General features: G+C 42.9%; 1 protein-coding gene across 2 annotated transcripts in view; it reads left to right on the forward strand.

The window, feature by feature from the left end:
* Positions 1-18,176, forward strand: part of RTTN (rotatin) — a 273,895-nt gene that overhangs the window by 99,544 nt on the left and 156,175 nt on the right. For both annotated transcript variants that reach the window (XM_077270109.1, XM_077270108.1), the window contains exons 17-22: positions 3,808-3,933; positions 4,293-4,409; positions 8,947-9,083; positions 10,472-10,643; positions 10,890-10,989; positions 17,523-17,611. In XM_077270109.1, the coding sequence (XP_077126224.1) occupies positions 3,808-3,933; positions 4,293-4,409; positions 8,947-9,083; positions 10,472-10,643; positions 10,890-10,989; positions 17,523-17,611 (741 nt within the window). The remainder of the gene's footprint in view (positions 1-3,807; positions 3,934-4,292; positions 4,410-8,946; positions 9,084-10,471; positions 10,644-10,889; positions 10,990-17,522; positions 17,612-18,176) is intronic.

Here is an 18,176-nt window from a genome sequence, read left to right on the forward strand (position 1 = left end):
GTACAACGAGAAGAGGTGACCGGACCCTGAGGAAGATTGTGGAGAAGGACCGATTCCAGACCTTGGGGAACCTGAGGAAGCAGTGGACTGAGTCTGGTGTGGAAACATCCAGAGCCACCGTGCACAGGCGTGTGCAGGAAATGGGCTACAGGTGCCGCATTCCCCAGGTAAAGCCACTTTTGAACCATAAACAGCGGCAGAAGCGCCTGACCTGGGCTACAGAGGAGCAGCACTGGACTGTTGCTAAGTGGTCCCAAGTACTTTTTTCTGATGAAAGCAAATTTTGCATGTCATTCGGAAATCAAGGTGCCAGAGTCTGGAGGAAGACTGGGGAGAAGGAAATGCCAAAATGCCTGAAGTCCAGTGTCAAGTACCCACAGTCAGTGGTGTGGGGTGCCATGTCAGCTGCTGGTGTTGGTCCACTGTGTTTCATCAAGGGCAGGGTCAATGCAGCTAGCTATCAGGAGATTTTGGAGCACTTCATGCTTCCTGGCACCTGCTCACAGTGCCAAAACCACTGGTAAATGGTTTACTGACCATGGTATTACTGTGCTCAATTGGCCTGCCAACTCTCCTGACCTGAACCCCATAGAGAATCTGTGGGATATTGTGAAGAGAAAGTTGAGAGACGCAAGACCCAACACTCTGGATGAGCTTAAGGCCGCTATTGAAGCATCCTGGGCCTCCATAACATCTCAGCAGTGTCACAGGCTGATTGCCTCCATGCCACGCCGCATTGAAGCAGTCATTTCTGCCAAAGGATTCCCGACCAAGTATTGAGTGCATAACTGAACATTATTATTTGATGGTTTTTTTGTTTAAGTGTTTAAAAAAACACTTTTATTTGATTGGACGGGTGAAATATGCTAATTTATTGAGACAGGTTTTTTGGGTTATCAGGAGTTGTATGCCAAAATCATCAGTATTAAAACAATAAAAGACCTGACAAATTTCAGTTGGTGGATAATGAATCTATAATATATGAAAGTTTAATTGTAATCATTACATTATGGTAAACAATGAAATTTAACACTATATGCTAATTTTTTGAGAAGGACCTGTATATAGAGTCATTACAAACAGAGTGATCTATTTCAAGTGTTTATTTCTGTTTCCTAAAAGGTGGTTCAACGCTCCAGTGGAATCTTGGGCTCTCTTATAGGGGCTTGATTTTTCTTTTTCCAGTTTGGGTTTAAAATTTTGAAAGCCTGCTAAGCTCAGCATTCTTGAGATAAGTCCACAACTCCCTTTCTTCATTGCAGATATACCTGGGCATCACCCATAATATCCAGATAGACCTTCCCCAACCAATAGTCTTCTCTTCTTCCCAAATTCTTGGTCATTTAATTTATTGTCAGAACTGTTTGGTCCACAGTTCCCAGGGCTTTGTGCCTTTCGGATTAGGTTTGCCTGATTACGATTAGGAAACAAGGGCCGTAGACATTACACCTCTACTATGACATTTAGAAAGCGTCTTGCTCATAGGTGAGACCCTATCGGCAGTGCTCATCTCTTGACATCTTCATTTTTAATTCTGCATGCCTGTCTTGAGCCAGGGTTAACTCCCAAGGGCCAGGTTCTTTCCTTGGCTATCCTGGTCCAATGGAACTTGACTTTAGGCAAAAGGTCAGGACTGCCTGCCTAGGCAGGGCAAACTCGGGACCAGTATTAGCCCCCCTGGGGCTGTGGACTTCATCTGGTCTTGGATGCCTTTCAGTCCCCTTTGTTTGTGCTGATCAGATATATCGCTCCATTTCAGCATTCTGACAGGATGATTTTTTTTTTCTTTAGCAATCTCTTCCATCAGGTGTGGCTCCAATGAGGGCTCTCACCGGTCTATGTCCTTCTCTGAGACACAGTGGTATGGCTTCCAGGTCTCCCCCTTCTCTTAGCGCGTGTTCAGTCTTCTACCTTAATTAAGAAATTGCTGTCCCTCCATTAGGTACTTTGCCTCTCATAACCCTAAGTCAGAGTTGTGTCTCACATCTGTTTGGACGTTCAGTTGTCTGGTTCTGGCATAGGTCAGACTGCCTCTAGGGCTACCATTATTCTCTGGTTTCGATCAGCCAATGCAGAAAATTGGGCTAAGCTAAGGCACCCTTGCCATGGAATAGCTCTCCCCTCATGGGATTGAAGCCTCTTGTGTCTTACACCTTTAGGCGTCTGTTCTTTTACTTCTTAGGGCCGCTACTTAGTTTTTAGCCCCCATATTTGTGGAGCTTTTTCCTTTGTGTCTAGGAATGCAAGTCTTATCTGAAGGGTAGTACAATCAGCATTTGCTCGAGGAGTAACCTGAGGAGTTGCTATTCTTCCTTCTGCAATAATGGTAATAGTTTTCCTACCCCAGTGACAGCTTTAGGACATGGTTCCTGTATCCCACACTGAAGCGACGAAGAAATAAAGTTTTTTTTTTTTTGGGGTGTTCACTGTAAAATCTTTCCCATGGCATTCATTAGGGCACACAGCCCCCTCCTTTGTTTGGGACAAGGGGTTCTTGGTTTTCTCCTCCTACATCTTTTTCACTATCTGAATAGCTGGGTGTCAGCTGCCCAGGTGTAGCCTGCGGGGAGGAGTCAGCTTTTTTTTAAAATATATATTCTTAGTGTCAGCACATAAGCCATAGTTCCTGTATCCCCCAATGAAGGCTATGAGAAATAGATTTTTTCCAAGAAGTATCAAAAATTTATTTTTAACCATTTTTGATGACTATTTCATAAAGTATACGATTTCAAGGCTGTGAACAACTATGGTTGTCCATATTATTTTACATTGGTGTTCCTTTAAGGCCTCTTTCACACTTCCGTTTTTTACAATCAGTCACAATCCGTCAAAATGTTGAAAAGACGGATCCTGTGCCGATTGTAAAAATCTGGTGCACTGGGTCTGTTTTTTTGACGGACCCGTCGAGGCAGTTGTTGCCAGAATTGGCTATGTGCACACGTTTTGTATGCATCTTTGCCGCGTTTTTTCGCTGCGAAAACGCATACACAACACAACCCATGTTAAAAATAATAAAAAATAAAAAATCGTGCTATTCTTACCTTCCGGAGGCTCCCACAGCCTTCCCGATGCTCGCAATGCTCCCGGCAGCTCCCGTTCCCAGTGATGCCTTGCGAGACAATGACCTGTGATGACGTAGCGGTCTCGCGACACTGCTACGTCATCGGGTCATTTAGCAAGGCATCTCTGGGAACGGGAGCTGCCAGGAGCATTGCGAGCATCGGGAGGTGAGAATATCACAATTTTTTATTATTTTTAACATTATATCTTTTTACTATTGATGCTGCATAGGCAGCATCAATAGTAAAAAGAGAGGGCGATAGAGAATTTCCCTGACTAGAAATTCTTCCGCGCATGCTCAGTTTCAAAAGACGGCATCCGTCGCTGGATTCCTGCTTTTGACGGACAGCGACGGATCCTGCGTCCATAGGCTTCCATTATAGCCAATGACGGACAGCGCAGGATCCGTCGCTGGGCGATTTTCCAATGTACACAAAAAACGTTTCTATGTGGGTTGTCTCCGCCTAAAGGACAGCAATTTTACGACGGATCCAGTGCATGACAGATGAAAGGGATGGCCATCCGTCACTAATACAAGTCTGAGAAAAAAACGGATCCAGCAGAAAATTTGTTGGATCTGTTTTTTCACAAAACGACACATTGTGGCGGAAAATGAAAGCCGGAAGTGTGAAAGAGGCCTAATCCTTCATGTACATAACAAACAGATATGTTGCAAACCTATATAAATTATTTGAATAACAGATGTAGATTATTTCTCTGTAATGTGTTCACTTTTTGTTGTTTTAGGATTCTTTAGGAGTTCACAACGTCACCAAACCTGTGTCCTCTATTTGCAGTGGCATAAATTTTCTTCTTTGTCCTAAAGTTCTGTATGAAGTCACCACGTTTGGCCTGCAGGACTCCAACAATGAGGTGCCGGCGATATTTTATACTATAGTTGTATTTCCAGTGATCACAGTCTGGTGAAAGTGCAGCTGGATATCTCTATGATGAGCAGCCATGTCAAGTGCGCCACGTTCCCATGATAGATATTGCTTTCTTAGGACGCCTTCTTTCATATAGAATTCATTTGTATGTTTTCTACTGTTGTTACAAAGCAGACAATCCAGTTTATTATGATTGGTCTGCACTTGGTAATTATAGATAAGGTTAAAGAATTCAGTTTATCAGTAAATATGTTGCTCTAGCAGATTGATTTGTTAAAAAGTTTTGCAATGTTTACACACTCTGAAAAAATCATCAGAAAACTCGTTACTTTCCTTTTCTTCTAGGTTTGTTTGGCTGCTAAAGCTGTTCTAACATATTTCCTCCAAGGGCGCCTTGTGATGACCCCTTCATCTTGGAATAAGTTTATTGAGGCTCTTTGTCCAGTCATACCGCTTTTACAGGTAAGGCTTACCTAGAATTAATCTGTTCACTTTCTGAAAAAAAATAATGAATTCCTAAGTTTTACTATTGCTAAGAAAGTAGAAACCCTGTGTCTGCTTGAATATTGCGTTATGGAATATTTCATATTCTGGTGAATAAATGGCTCGGGTGTTGTACTGTGGCACTGGTAGCGTCTTCGCGGCAGAAAGCATAATAGTACGAAAGACAATAAAAAGCGGTCAAACCAATGTAGGGACCCCAAAATGAATGAAAACTTCAGCTTGCCATACAAAAAACAAGCTCTCAGCTCTATCAATCAAAACATTTGTGAATCAGAAAATGGCCACATAAACTGCATTGTTATTTTAAACAAATGTTTGTATTTTTTTTTTTTTTGTCAACTCTTCAAGGAACAACAAACCTTACAAGTTAACAAGTGTCACAGTAATCTGTTCTGGTACCCGAACCCAAACTTTTTTTTTTTTTTTTAACTGTTCGGCCAGACCTGAACATCCAGGTGTCTGCCCACCTCTACACAGCAGGAAGGTCTTATATATGTCTTGATTGCTATATTTTTGTTCCTCACTAGAATTACATTGAAGGGCTTCTGTCATGTCGTAAGAACACCTCCAAATGAAAGTTGCAATTGTTAACCACATACATGCCAGTATTTCCTCCTCTTCCACCATCTATAGGAAACCAACTTCAACGAACTCACTGTTGAGATTGGAGAGCCATAATCCCTACCCACTGACAAGAGATATACTTAAGGGCCAATATTTAAGACTCAGACAAAATTGTTCAAATGAGAAAGATTTTAATGACAAGGCTGATGATCTAAGGCAGAAGTTCATTACAAGAGGTTACCCTGACCGGGTGTTAAGGGTGGCTTTCCACCATGCTCAGAGACAAAGGAGAGGAGCACTCCTAAGACCCCAGGAGAGGAAAAAAGAGAGGGACAAAATAAGATTATGTTCCTATGACAATGGAGCTCCACATATTAAAAATATCCTAAAAAAATATCCTATAAAATATTGGAACATCCTTGGAATGGATGAGGATATTAAAGAGGCTGTAGGAGAATATCCACAAATCACTTACAGTAGGAGTAAGACTCTTGGGGATCGACTGGTACACAGTCACTTTAGTTTGCCAAAAAACGAAACCTGGTTACCAAGGAAGCCTAATGGATGCTTCAGATGTGGATCTTGTGTGTCATGTGAATCAATACAATTGGGGAAGGAATTTCTTAATGCTAACAGAGCTGAAATGATAACCATTAGGGACTTCATCAACTGCAAAACTAGGGGGATAATATACAGGGCACTATGCGTATGTGGTATTACATACATTGGTAAAACGATTAGGGAGTTCAGGAGGAGGGTGGGAGAACACCTTGGGGATATTCGAAACAAAAGGGACACACCGATTGCCAAACGTGAATGGATGCCATGGAGGTGATGTGAGAGCAATACGTTTAATGGGCATCGACAAGGTTACATTTCCAGCTAGAGGGGGTAATTATGATAAGATGCTGTTTCAAAGGGGCGAAATAGATATTCAGATTGGACACCTGCCACCCCCAGGGACTGAATGAGCAATTGAACTTTGGATGTTTTTAATAAGACACTAGCCCCCTATTGTAATCCCTACGGTACCTCCAGGTATCTCTTGATAGGATGGAAATGCAATTATCTATATATATGAGGCATCGTGATTACTCGCTAATCCCGCCCACTACACAGTAGCTCCGCCCCCCACATCACCACACATAATCCCGCCCCCACCCCATTACCACACACAATCCCACCCCCACCACATTGCCACACACAATCCCGCCCCCCCACCACATTACCACACACAATCTTGCCCCCACCACATTACCACACATAATCCCCCCACCACATTACCACACATAATCCCACCCCCCACCATATTACCACACATAATCCCGCCCCCCCACATTACCACACAAGGCTCTGTCCCCACACATTACCACACGAGGCTACGTCCCCCCACATTACCACACGAGGCTCCGTACCCACACATTACCACACGAGGCTCTGTTCCCACACATTACCATATGAGGCTCTGTCCTCACACATTACCACACGAGGCTCCGTCCCCACACATTACCACACGAGGCTCCGTCCCCACACATTACCACATGAGGCTACATCCCCCCACATTACCACACGAGGTTCCGTACCCACACATTACCACATGAGGCTCCGTCCCCCCACATTACCACACGAGTCTCTGTTCCCACACATTACCATATGAGGCTCTGTCCTCACACATTACCACACATGGCTCCGTCCCTCCACATTACCACACGAGGCTCCATCCCCACACATTACCACACGAGGCTCCGTCCTCACACATTACCACACGAGGCTCCGTCCTCACACATTACCACACGAGGCTCCGTCCTCACACATTACCACACGAGGCTCCGTCCTCACACATTACCACACGAGGCTCCGTCCTCACACATTACCACACGAGGCTCCGTCCTCACACATTACCACGAGGCTGCGTCCCCACACATTACCACACAAATCCAGTTTGCTTTTGATTTTACACTGTAAATAAAACGTATTAGTATTATTCTGATTTTTAATAATTATTATTATTATTATTGTTATTAACTTCATTTTAAGTTAATTTACCACCTGCGTGAGCACTATTGAATGTTGTCATTATTTACTTTAGTTTAGTCACTAGCAGCGTTAATTAGATAGCAATGAGCATGCCGAGCGTTAGCTGGCTGGAAACAGCTAGTAACCTCATAAGGGATTTCAACAACAAGGCTGATGTCCCTCACCATCTCCTCGCCCTCCTTCCTCATCCTCCTCCACCTCCTTCTTCCCCCCTTTTTACTCCATATTTTATCAATAGAATACTTCTGGTTTCCTTATACATGATTTGTTGGTGTACTGTAGACAGGTTACTGCCAAGGAAAACAGTAATAGCTGTCTACAATAATGGATAATTTATCCCAAGGAAGGGATCATTGATTCCCTATCCGTTCTGGTGCCCTGTTAAAAGATTATAACCTTGGTCCCCTATTTACGGATAAAAAATCCAGGGATTTATATACAGGGGCACCTTTTACTGGACATTTGAAGAATGTAAGCGGGCAGATAAGCTAATTCTGTATATGAACAATAAACCCCACAATTGATGGTTTATAATTGGGCTCCTGAATGCAGGTAACATATATACCTTTAAAGGTGAAATCCAATAAGGGTTATGTGTTAAAGCTGATAAAGCGTTAATATTCGGGTAGAAAAATGAGCAGAATAATGGGCCGGTCCTGGGAATAACTGCAACACAGACTTGCTCTGCGTCTCACTGCTGAAACGCATGACGCACTATGCTGGTACGACGGTACCAGAAGTGATGCACGCGGTCACTTCATGTTGCGTTCAGTATAGGATATGAAGCGCGTGGCTACTTCCGGGTGCGCTCCACGAGGTGGAACGCAATGAGTCCACTGGCTCCGACCAGGGGAGCTGTCGGACGTTGAAGCAATGGCGGGCCATCTTGAGAGACACGTGGGAAAAAAAAAAGGGGGGGTCAGAGTGAAAAGCAATGGCGCCAAATTTTAAACCCCTAATGAAATGTGAGTACAAACGTGGGGGGGGGGCAATCAGGAAGAGGATGCATGCCAGGGGCGTACCTCAATTATTTGTGGATGGTGGGATGTCCATAGAAGGGCACACTTGGGGCCATTACCCTGTCAGATCCTTCCCATTTCCAGAAACTGATGGACCCCATGTGAAAGCATATCCTCTACAATGGTGAGACCAAACCATTTTTTAAATTGAGCACTGGTATGCACGAGCACTTTAACATTAAAATCAGGACAAAAACAAGACACAAATAAACCTGTGTATATAGTAAAAGTTATGTTTTATTTTGGATACTCTCCTAGCTATACTCATTCTGTGATCCCGAGAGCATTGTTGTTGTGATTCAATTTTCACAGTATTGCTGAGTATATATCATCTTAACCAATCAGCATCAACAAGTGTTTTGGGCAATGCTCCTTGGCTGAGAAGTGGCTGATAGACAGGGCTCCCCCATAAATATTCTTTATAACATACATACATACAGTACAGTCTACATATTTGTTTTCTCTGGAGACACTAAAACCCCTATAGGCATTTTATTGGAAGGAACAATGCAGTGTTGATCTGTCATGTGCGTGACACCAACAAACCCCATTAATGTCAGTTGGGGTTTGTTTTGTCTCACAGAAAAGTCCATAATTTTGATAGAAAACCTGGTGCTGCATTCTGCTCAAATGTGTAAGAATGGTGACCGAAACTCTTGATGGAGCATCCACTGCAGAGGGGAACATCTCGCACCTGTCTACACGTACATGGAGCCCCCTATATTTGTTCTTTTCGATACACCAGGATTGTCACCCCCATGCTAATACTTATGATTTGTAACCATTGTTTTCACTGAAATGTTATAGCTTTCCGTATTTGAGTTTTGAGTACATCTGTCTACTAACCTTCATTTTGTCGATGTTGCATTCTTTAGGGTTACGCCGACACAGAAGAAGCTTTAGGCAATTCAATTGTGGCTTTGTGCGAAACATCGGAAAGAGGGGAAGGAGTTTTGCCTAAAACCACTTTGTTAAAAGCAGCAGTGCGATTTCTGTTTTCCAAAAAACTGACGTAAGTAACATCTTTTTATTATCAACTAGATGGTGGCCCGATTCTAACACATGGGGTATTCTAAAATATGTAGTATATAGCACAGCCCACGTAGTATGTAACACAGCCCACGCAGTATGTAACACAGCCCACACAGTATGTAACACAGCCCACGCAGTGTGTAACACAGCCCACGTAGTATGTAACACAGCCCACGCAGTATATAACACAGCCCACGCAGTATATAGCACAGTGATGTAGTATATAGCACAGCCCACGCAGTATATAGCACAGCCCACGCAGTATATAGCACAGCGATGTAGTATATAGCACAGCCCACGTAGTATATAGCAGTGTGGGCACCATATCCCTGTTTAAAAACCAATGAAAATAAAAAATAGTTATATACTCACCTTCCGGCGGCCCCCGGATCCAGCACAGGCCTTTAGCGATGCTCCTCGCGATGCTCCGTTCCCAGTAATGCTTTGTGGCAATAACCCGTGATCATGTAGCGGTCTCGCGAGACCTCTACGTCATCATCTCGCGAGACCGCTACGTGATCTCAAGTCATTGCCGCAATGCATTCTTGGGACCGGAGCATCGCGAGGAGCAGGAAAGGGTGCCGCGGAAGCTGGAAGGTGAGAATATAATGGTTGTTTTTTTATTATTATTATTTTTAACATATGTTTTTACTATTGATGCTGCATAGGCAGCATCAATAGTAAAAAGTGAAGTGGTGTTTAAATCCTGCCCCAATATCGCTGATTGGCCACGACCAATCAGCGTCCCAGGATTTCCGTTACGGAAGTTACAGACAACATAGCTAACCGTACCCAATCTCCCACCTACTTTTCAAGTAACATAGTTGTAGAAATTCACACATTTTTACACAGAAACAACATGCGAGAATATTTATGACTTATTTGTCTCCACTAATTTGCCTTAATGAATTCCTCGCAATGTGCTCCGGTTCCTACGGCAGAGATCATCTTACCGCTATCTGTGTCCGTCAATAAGAAGGTTAACTCGGGATGGTGTCCGGTTTACCAATTAGTGTTTCCATTGGGCAGCCGACATTTACAGACTATTGAATTGTGGCTGCACTACTATGTGTAGTTTACCCCCAATAACCGTGCGCTGGGTGGGTTTTTTGCCACCTTTCTATCATCCAGACATCACCATTATTAGTATGGCTATTTTGTAATGATGTTGATGACAAAGAAGCTCTAGAAAAGTCTGATTATCAGCTGAAGTGCTGAGCGCTGCAGGAAAACGTTATGGCCGTCATAAAGTTGTGTATAATAGAAGCATTGACAAATGCCTAGAATGACCTGTTCCACTTTTATAAGTCACTTTATTGTCACTTTATTATCACTTCTCATATGCTTTTTATTGTCTTGTTTTTCTAGGCTACGTACATTGGGCATTAAGTGGTTATCAGTCCATTTAATGAATGAGAAGGAGTCGAACTGCAAGCGCCCCGAGCTCCAAGGGAATGTATTATCTAAGGCTGTCAGTCTTTATATCGCTGAGCGATCAGTAGACTTAAAGCTGGATGACAAAGAAACCTCATTTTTCAAGGTTAATATTGGTGTTAATTGTAACATATGAGATCCCGGTTGTACAGCGCATGGTGTTGGTTTTCTGCAGAAATAAGAACACGTAATTTATGGTGTTCAGACCGTCCATATGTGTTTGTTTTTTGTGTAATGTAACTGAGATGAGCTGTTCAATACATCTAGCCATTATCGCTCCGAGCGGTGTGTGTTTTTATTGCAGTGTACCAGGGTTTTTTTAATCAGTATTCAATGTGCATTGACTCTGTAGGCAGAGACTGTCAGAAAAGTGGCTGAAATCTTTACTTCAGAAACTGTGGACATGGCACTTCGCAAATCAGCAGCCGAGCAGCTGGCAGTTATAGCACAAGGTAAGATAAGCAAGATGTTTGTTTTTATTCCTGGTGTCACCCGAGAATAATCAGATAGATTAACTTTGGTCCTCCGCAGAAAGAATACATCAGCAGGTCGCACAAATTCTATTACGTTTCTTCTCCTAGACTCGCTGGCATTAGAATCACTTTTAGAAAGTTAATTTAAATGGATTTAAAAAAACAAAAAAAAAAGCCATGGAGTGTATATATAAGTTATACGCCACCCTAAAAAAACAAAATAAGGATCCGGCATTTTGGCAGAACAAGTGGCACCTGTAACGAAAATAAATCCTAGATCAAGGAATACGTTTTATTTTACGTAGGAAAATGTGTTCAATATAAAACTAAAATGTGTTCATTTACAGCTTAAAAGGGTTGTCCTCTACATTATTTTATTGTACAAATGAAACAAAACATAAATTAAAAGAACAGTCGCCTACTGGACCCTTGCCAAATCTCCGCACCGATGGCCATGGCCCCCTGTTGGTCTCCTCACATTCTCTACTAGCGGGGAAATCTGTTTTCTAATTAATTTGGAGATGTCCAACATGAGCTAAATACAATAACTGTTTGCTAAAATAGTAATGAAAAATACTTGCAAAAGATAAAACATTCAAGAAAACAAAACATGTACAATATAAATGTAACCAACAGCTAACCAGGCAAAATATCGAAAGATGTGCAATGGCAGGAAACATGTATGGTACCCAGCCTTTATATGTACGGTAATACCACATGGTGTGCGGAAGTTACCATTCCGCTATGGCAGTGACAAGAGAAAAAAATGTCTGTCACATTTAGCCTATCTAAACTATTAATTTTGGCTTACAAGTTATAGAATACTGGAAAAAGTCCTACCTGTACGCCGCCTATTAGATGCCTTGTATGGAGACACAAGGATCAGAGGGTGCTCTTGTCTGCTGGCCTGACTGTCTTTAGAAAGACTGCATAAACCAGGGCTCATCCCACTGAACACCTGCGCTCCTTTCCTTTCTACTCAGACAACACAGGGTGAGGGTAACACACACTACAGTAATAATTTATTGGATCAACAATTTTCAGTAACCTATAGTGCAGTCCCAGCAAATGCATAAGATGGTGCAAATGACAGTTTCTCACCCTTCTGCTACCTCGCTGGGATTTGGAACATCTGCAACTTCGAGGCTTCCAGGGCCATCTATCCCAACCAGTAATCCCCAGACATGGATTATGTCGTGGGATAGAAGGTCGGACAGGAGAGGGATATTTGTTGTTTTTAAGTGTTTTTTTTTTTTTATTACAGGAGACGAGGGATTCAATGGAATGAGTGTTATACTCACCTAACTGTGTTTATTTTTAAATAAGAAAGGAAAAGTGTGGTTTGTTTTTATTTCAAATAAAGGACTTTATACTTGTTGTGTGTTTATTTACAATATAACTATAGGATTAGTAATGGAGAGGTGTCTTATAGACACCTCTCCATTATTAAGCCATGGGCTTGATGTCAGCTGACAATACAAAGGTGACATCAACCCCACAAATACGAAACCCACTTGCCACCGCTACAGGGCAAGTGGGAAGAGCCGGGCAAAGCGCCAGAATTGGCACCGCTAATAGATATCTGCTTTTGCAAAGCTGGTTGTCAAAAATGGGAGTAACCCACACCCGGTCTTTTCAACAAAATTAAGAAAACCGCATGGGGACCCGTAGATTTTTGATAACCAATCTTGCTAAAGCTGACCGCTGATAGGTTTTTTTTATATATTATTTATTTAGAGCGCCGGCTGATGAATACTCCCATCAGCCGCCGCCTGCTCTCACTGTTATTAGCAGCAGCAGGCTGATGCCAGTGACTTTTTACCTCTGATCACAGCTGCACCCTCACGCTGTCATTTGACAGCTTGGAAACCGTGGCTGTCTGACCGGTGGTAATGATTTTGCCACCGATCAGGAACAGTGTGTGCCGTGCTGTCATGCACATGACAGCGTGGCAAAAACTGAATGTTTGGGCCCCCCATTCAGGTGAATGGGATCTGGGATCAGGTCCAGGTACTGTTCTGGTATGAGAACCCAAAATATTTTTTAACTGTTGGCCAGACTCGAACATCCAGGGGTCTGTCCATCTCTAGTGGTGATATCTTAGTCAGGCCTAAACAGATCGGAGGCCTTGGTCTTCTGGATTGTAGGAAATACTACATGGCTGCAGTCCATGCCAGAATACTTGATTTATTTTCGTCATCAACATGGAAAGCTTTCGGTTCATGTAGTGTAAACCACATATCCAAAGGCATTAACTATACTCCCCTCGAACCCAGGCCTGAAACTCTCTCAACAATCCTACAGCACTTACTGTACAATCCTGGCTCTTCGTTGAAACAATAAGAATATCTCTTATTGACCCACAGGGCCCATTATACCCAATCTCAGACACCCCACCTTCTTACCGGGTATATCTCCCAATCGATTTCTGGGTAGAAATAAATATCACCATCTTCATTTTGCTCATGTACTATCTAATGCATCTTTAATAGCCCTCAACGAGATATTTCAGGACCGCTATATCCCTCCAAGAGCCAACTATAATTATAGTCCCAACAACAAAGAAAAATTGTTCCAGCTTCTTCATAAAATTTGATACTTTAATCCAACATGTTAAAATAGAAAAGGACACACTCCTGGGACAATGCCATAGCACATGTGAAGAGAGCTACGCGTTTCGACCTTGCGGTCTTTGTCACAGCTGATCTATTAGGTAGCCCATCCGGTATAAGAAGGACTACTACACCAATGGAAAGGTGAGAAAAAGTCACAGGAGTGTGTCCTTTTCTATTTTAATATGTTGGATTAAAGTATCAAATTTTATGAAGAAGCTGGAACAATTTTTCTTTGTTGTTGGGATTCCACTACGTCGTGTCAGGACGAAGTTCCGTGCCTCTTGCATCTATCGGTGAGCTGTCTTTTTTTCTCTTTTTTGTTTGATATAATTATAGTCAATTACAACATTTCTGTTTCCAGTTTAATAACGATAGACAGCTGAATAGCTGAATAAGGATCTTACAAATTTTGAAAAACTGTGCCTCTCATCGTCTCCACCCTCGTACCCTATCTCATCTCATCTACTATATAATTGTCTAAGGGGTATTTCCGTCTGTCTGTCCTGGATATTTATTGGTCGCGGCCTCTGTCTGTCATGGAATCCAAGTCGCTGATTGGTCTCGCCAGCTGCCTGTCATGGCTGCCGCAACCAATCAGCGACAGCCACAGTCCGATTAGTCCCTCCCTACTCCCCTGCAGTCAGTGCCTGGCGCCCGCTCCATACTCCCCTCCAGTCACCGATCACACAGGGTTAATGCCAGCGGTAACGGACCGCGTTATGCCGCGGGTAACTCACTCCGTTACCGCCGCTATTAACCCTGTGTGACCAAGTTTTTACTATTGATGCTGCCTATGCAGCATCAATAGTAAAAAGATCTAATGTTAAAAATAATTTAAAAAAAACTGCTATTCTCACCTTCCGTAGTCCGACGATGCGCTCGCGCCTGCCGCCAGCTTCCGGTCCCAAGGATGCATTGCGAAATTACTCAGAACACTTAGCGGTCTCGCGAGACCGCTAAATGATCTGGGTAATTTCACAATGCATCCTGGGAACGAAATATGGCGGCAGCTGCGCGCACATCGCTAGAGGTTCGTTGGATCTATGCTGGATCCCGGCAGGTGAGTATATAATTATTTTTTATTTTAATTATTTTTTTTAACAGGGATATGTGCCCACACTGCTAAATACTACGTGGGCTGTGTTAGATACCGCGTGGCTGCTATATACTACCTGGCCAGTGTTAGATGCTATGTGGGCTGTGTTCTATACTGTGTGGGCTGCGTTATATATTACATGGCTGCTATATACTACGTGGGCAGTGTTATGTACTACGTGGCTGTGTTCTATACTGCGTGCTATATACTACGTGGCCACTGTTAGATACTATGTGGGCTGTGCTATATATTACGTGGGCTGTGTTATATATTACGTGGCCAGTGTTACTACATGGGCTGTGTTATATACTGCGTGGCTGCTACATACTGCGTGGCTGCTATATACTGTGTGAGCTGTGTTATATGCTACGTGGGCTGTTATTTACTGCATGCCCTATATTAGCACATCGGGTGTTCTACAATATGTATGTATATAGCAGCCACATGGTATATACCACAGGCCACGTAGTACTCCTATATACTACGTGGCCTGTGCTATATACTATGTGGCTGCTATATACATACATACATATTCTAGAATACCCGATGCGTTTGAATCGGGCCACCATCTAGTTGCTCTATAATAACCTAATAGCCCAAACTACAAATGTCAGACCACCCAATTGCGCTGCATGGGAAAAAGAATTGGGCAAATCTTTTGAGGACTCGCAATGGGCTAAGGCTATGTGCCCACGTTGCGGATTCATGTGCGGATTTTTCCACAACGTTTTGGAAAAATCTGCAGGTAAAACGCACTGTGTTTTACCTGCGGATTTACTACAGAATTCCTGCGTTTTTTGTGTGGATTTCGCCTGCGGTTTTACACCTGCAGATTCCTATTGAGGAGCAGGTGTAAAACGCTGCGGAATCCGCACAAAGAATTGATATGCTGCAGAAAATAACACGCAGCGTTTCCGCGCGATATTTTCCGCACCATGGGCACAGCGGATTTGGGTTTTCATAGGTTTACGTGGTACTGTAAACCTGATGGGGAAACTGCTGCGAATCCGCTGCGGGCAATCCGCTGCGGATCCGAAGGCAAATCCGTACCGTGTGCACATAGCCTTTGCTCACAAAACCTCCATTGCAACCAAAACTCAAGAGGCCTCCTTTAAGATTATCTCCGTATGGTACTGGATTCCCATATTACTGTATAAGTGGTTTCCCGCAGTATCAGATGTTGGAGATGTGGAGTGGAAGAGGAGACTAGGACACACATTTAGTGGAGCTGTCCCATAATAACAGGTTTCTGGACTCTGGTAATTCAAACTATCCAAAAAATGACTAGTCTCTCTGTGCCCGACTCTCCCGAACCTCTTTTTCTCTTTATGATCCCAACTAGTTTCACCAGATACAAAAGATCTTTAATACGCTACCTTATACAGGCTGCTAAGAATATCCTTCCTCGTCACTGGAAAATTACTTCTCCACCTACTCTGGAGGATTGGTTCTGTGAAATATCCCTTCTAAGGCTGGTTTCACATTTGCGGATGGAGGTGCTGCTGAGGACTGCGTACGTCCTCCGATCATCCTCCGTGAAGCTCTGCCCACCGCCGCACCTCCTCCTGTCAGCACCACCTACGTCATGCGGCATGCGTACCTATCTTTACCATTAGGTACGCAGCCCATGCCGATGTATGCGGATTCCTCCGCATGTGTCATTTTGATGGTGCGGCGACCTGCACCAAACTCTACGAAGTAGGCCTAAGTAGGATGGAACATTTCATTGCCCCATCCCCCACTGACTGTGATGGATACTGTCAGACTTGGAGAGACTGGATTGAATTCCAGGAATCCGATGGCTACTGCCTTTCATCAGACTGCTGTGACCCGCCCTTTTCTCCGGTGTGTTTCTTCTCTTTCCTGACTTTACTCCTCATCGATGCACACCTGGCTGCACTATGTATGGTTTCCATTGGATTTTAGAAACCTCATAATTGGAATATTGATGGCTTAAAATGTTCCCTGCCCTTCCCTCCTTTTTTCTTCCTTGAAATACAGAAATGGCTAAGGGCAAAGCCGCAGACTATTCTGTGAGTCCTGCTCTTAATCCCATTCTGGAGTAGGCGTCCTTTAAACCTTAGACATCTGGAGTAGTTCGCTCACGAGTCCATTTTCATTTTTTTTTTTTTTTTTTTTTTTTTTACATTTTTCTGTTGAACCAGAATTCAAAACCAATGTCTGATTATCATTTGGTAAATGTAAATTGAAAATGGCTTTTGTGAGTTTTTCAAATGATTTCAGTGACCATTATGAGTTTTTCTTACTTTAAGAGAAGGGTACCAACAATTCTGTCCATGTGTAGATTCTGTGTCCGGTGATTCCTACAATGAAGGTAAAGCATTATTATAAAAGTTTCCTCAACGTTGATCATTGTACTTGCTTCATTTACAAATCTAAGCGAACAGCCAAAAAAATGCAATTTTTTTGAGTGTACTTTACCCCTAACTCCTACGCATGCCCAGGGTACATATCAAATATGTCTTTAATCCTTAGTATTCCTTCATAGGAGAACCTTTCGGCATCCACTGAGCGCACTAATTAATGTCACTGAAGTCCTCGCGTTTCTGAGACATTGCACCCATGGTCAGTCCAGCATTTCCTAACTGGCCATCAGATCGGCTCTTCACCTATATGATTTCTCATCACTTCTAAATTTAGGAAATGTACCTGGAACAGTATTGTTAAATGAGCTGCAGATAGTAACCTATAGTAAAGGAAGGGAAAAAGATGGGGACATATAGCTAAAGTGATTTCTTTATTCAAGCTGACATTTTTTTTTTTTTTTTGTGTGTATACAGACATGACAATGCACAGAGTAATTAAGGAGCTGGGGATTGTGGAAAAGATCCGCAGCTTATTGCAAAAATGTGTGCATCAAAGTGGAAAGGTAAGAGCACCTACTGTGAAAGCATTGCTCGTGAGCAGATTACATTAAGCCTGGATTGCTTTGCTGTAAGAGCTGAACAGCAGGGCTGGATTAGAAGACATTACTGCCTGCAAAATAATGTGAAGCACATGTACAGTGAAATAGATCATTTAGTCTTTTATTAGTTAAATAGGAGTCTGGAAAAGCTAAGTGACAACCAGTGTAATATTTATTAAAGCTCCCACAAGGTTGTCACTTAGTGATCATGAAGGGTTTTGCTGATCATCAGAAATGGGTAGACTTGTAAAAATTAAGCAAATTATTTCTTCTCCAGAATGGAGGGATTTTTTAATTCTATAATTTTTTTTTTTTTGCTCATCACCTAGGTTACCTGCCACTTCAGTGTGTCAAAGGTGACTGGTTTCCTTGGCAAGAAATGCACACTCTTTTCTATAGAGCTTGCAAGCGCTGTTCTGAAGCTGGTTGGATCTGGCCTGGTCCAGCGCCAATACCTCCGATGCTGTGGTGTAAAATCTGCCGCTGCGTGCAGCATGCAAGAGTGCACAATTCTGCCAAATCCGCTAGT

The sequence above is a fragment of the Ranitomeya variabilis genome, chromosome 6 (genome assembly GCF_051348905.1).
Source record: "Ranitomeya variabilis isolate aRanVar5 chromosome 6, aRanVar5.hap1, whole genome shotgun sequence".
NCBI classification, from domain to species: Eukaryota; Metazoa; Chordata; class Amphibia; order Anura; family Dendrobatidae; genus Ranitomeya; species Ranitomeya variabilis.